The following is an 812-nucleotide window of genomic DNA, read 5'->3' on the forward strand; positions in this document are numbered from 1 at the left end:
GTGTGTGAGTGTGTGTGTGTGTGTGTTTGAGTGTGTGTGTATACTGTATTTATGTCATACAAAGGTTCTTCTCTCTGGTCTTGAAGTTTCTTGAGGAATGTCAGAAGCAAAGCCAAACCCTCGGCTCCAAACGTCTGGACCCAACTGAAACACACACACAACGATTAGCTGATATCAGACACATAGAAACACTTCACTGTAAGTGTGTGTGTGTGTGTACCTGACGGGGTTGTTGTTTAATGACACACGCAGTGACTCCAGGCAGCTCAGTAACTGTGTGTCTCTCAGATCGGTCTTCAGCTCCTGGATGTATATCAGCGCTGACTTCGAGCTCTCCTTCTGACTCTTACCCTAAAACACACAGAGGGTAGAAGAAGTTTACGGGATGATCAGGTCACTCGCCAATAATGATGCTACAAAGCCTAATACTGCACATCAATGCTGCTGATTAAATGTGTTTCAGTGTCACATGATCCTTCAGGAATCATTCTAATTTGCTGATTTTCTGCTCAAGAAACATTTCTGATTATTATCAGTGTTGAAAACAGTTGCGCTACTTCATATTTTTGTATAAACTGACATCTTTTCAGGACTTTCAGGATTGACAGTTCAAAAGAACAGCATTTATTTGAAATCGAAATGTTTTGTAATATTTATGGTTTTACTGTCACTTTGAATCAAAGTATTAACACTATTCTAGTGCTGGGCGGTATACCGGTTCATACCGAATACCGGTGTTTATTTTTGTTATATGAATTATTTTTAAAATACCACAATAGTGTATGTCGCTTATTAAACGTTCAGAACGCCAC

At 39.5% G+C, this 812-nt stretch overlaps 1 protein-coding gene across 1 annotated transcript in view; it reads right to left on the reverse strand.

Moving 5' to 3' along the window:
• LOC107754500 (protein diaphanous homolog 1-like) overlaps nt 1–812 on the reverse strand; it is a 149,373-nt gene that overhangs the window by 106,526 nt on the left and 42,035 nt on the right. The window contains 2 exon segments of the mRNA XM_016570976.1: nt 61–144; nt 221–351. Of these exon segments, the coding sequence (XP_016426462.1) occupies nt 61–144; nt 221–351 (215 nt within the window).

The sequence above is a fragment of the Sinocyclocheilus rhinocerous genome, unplaced genomic scaffold, assembly GCF_001515625.1.
Source record: "Sinocyclocheilus rhinocerous isolate Xijiao unplaced genomic scaffold, SAMN03320098_v1.1 scaffold50, whole genome shotgun sequence".
Lineage (NCBI taxonomy): Eukaryota > Metazoa > Chordata > Actinopteri > Cypriniformes > Cyprinidae > Sinocyclocheilus > Sinocyclocheilus rhinocerous.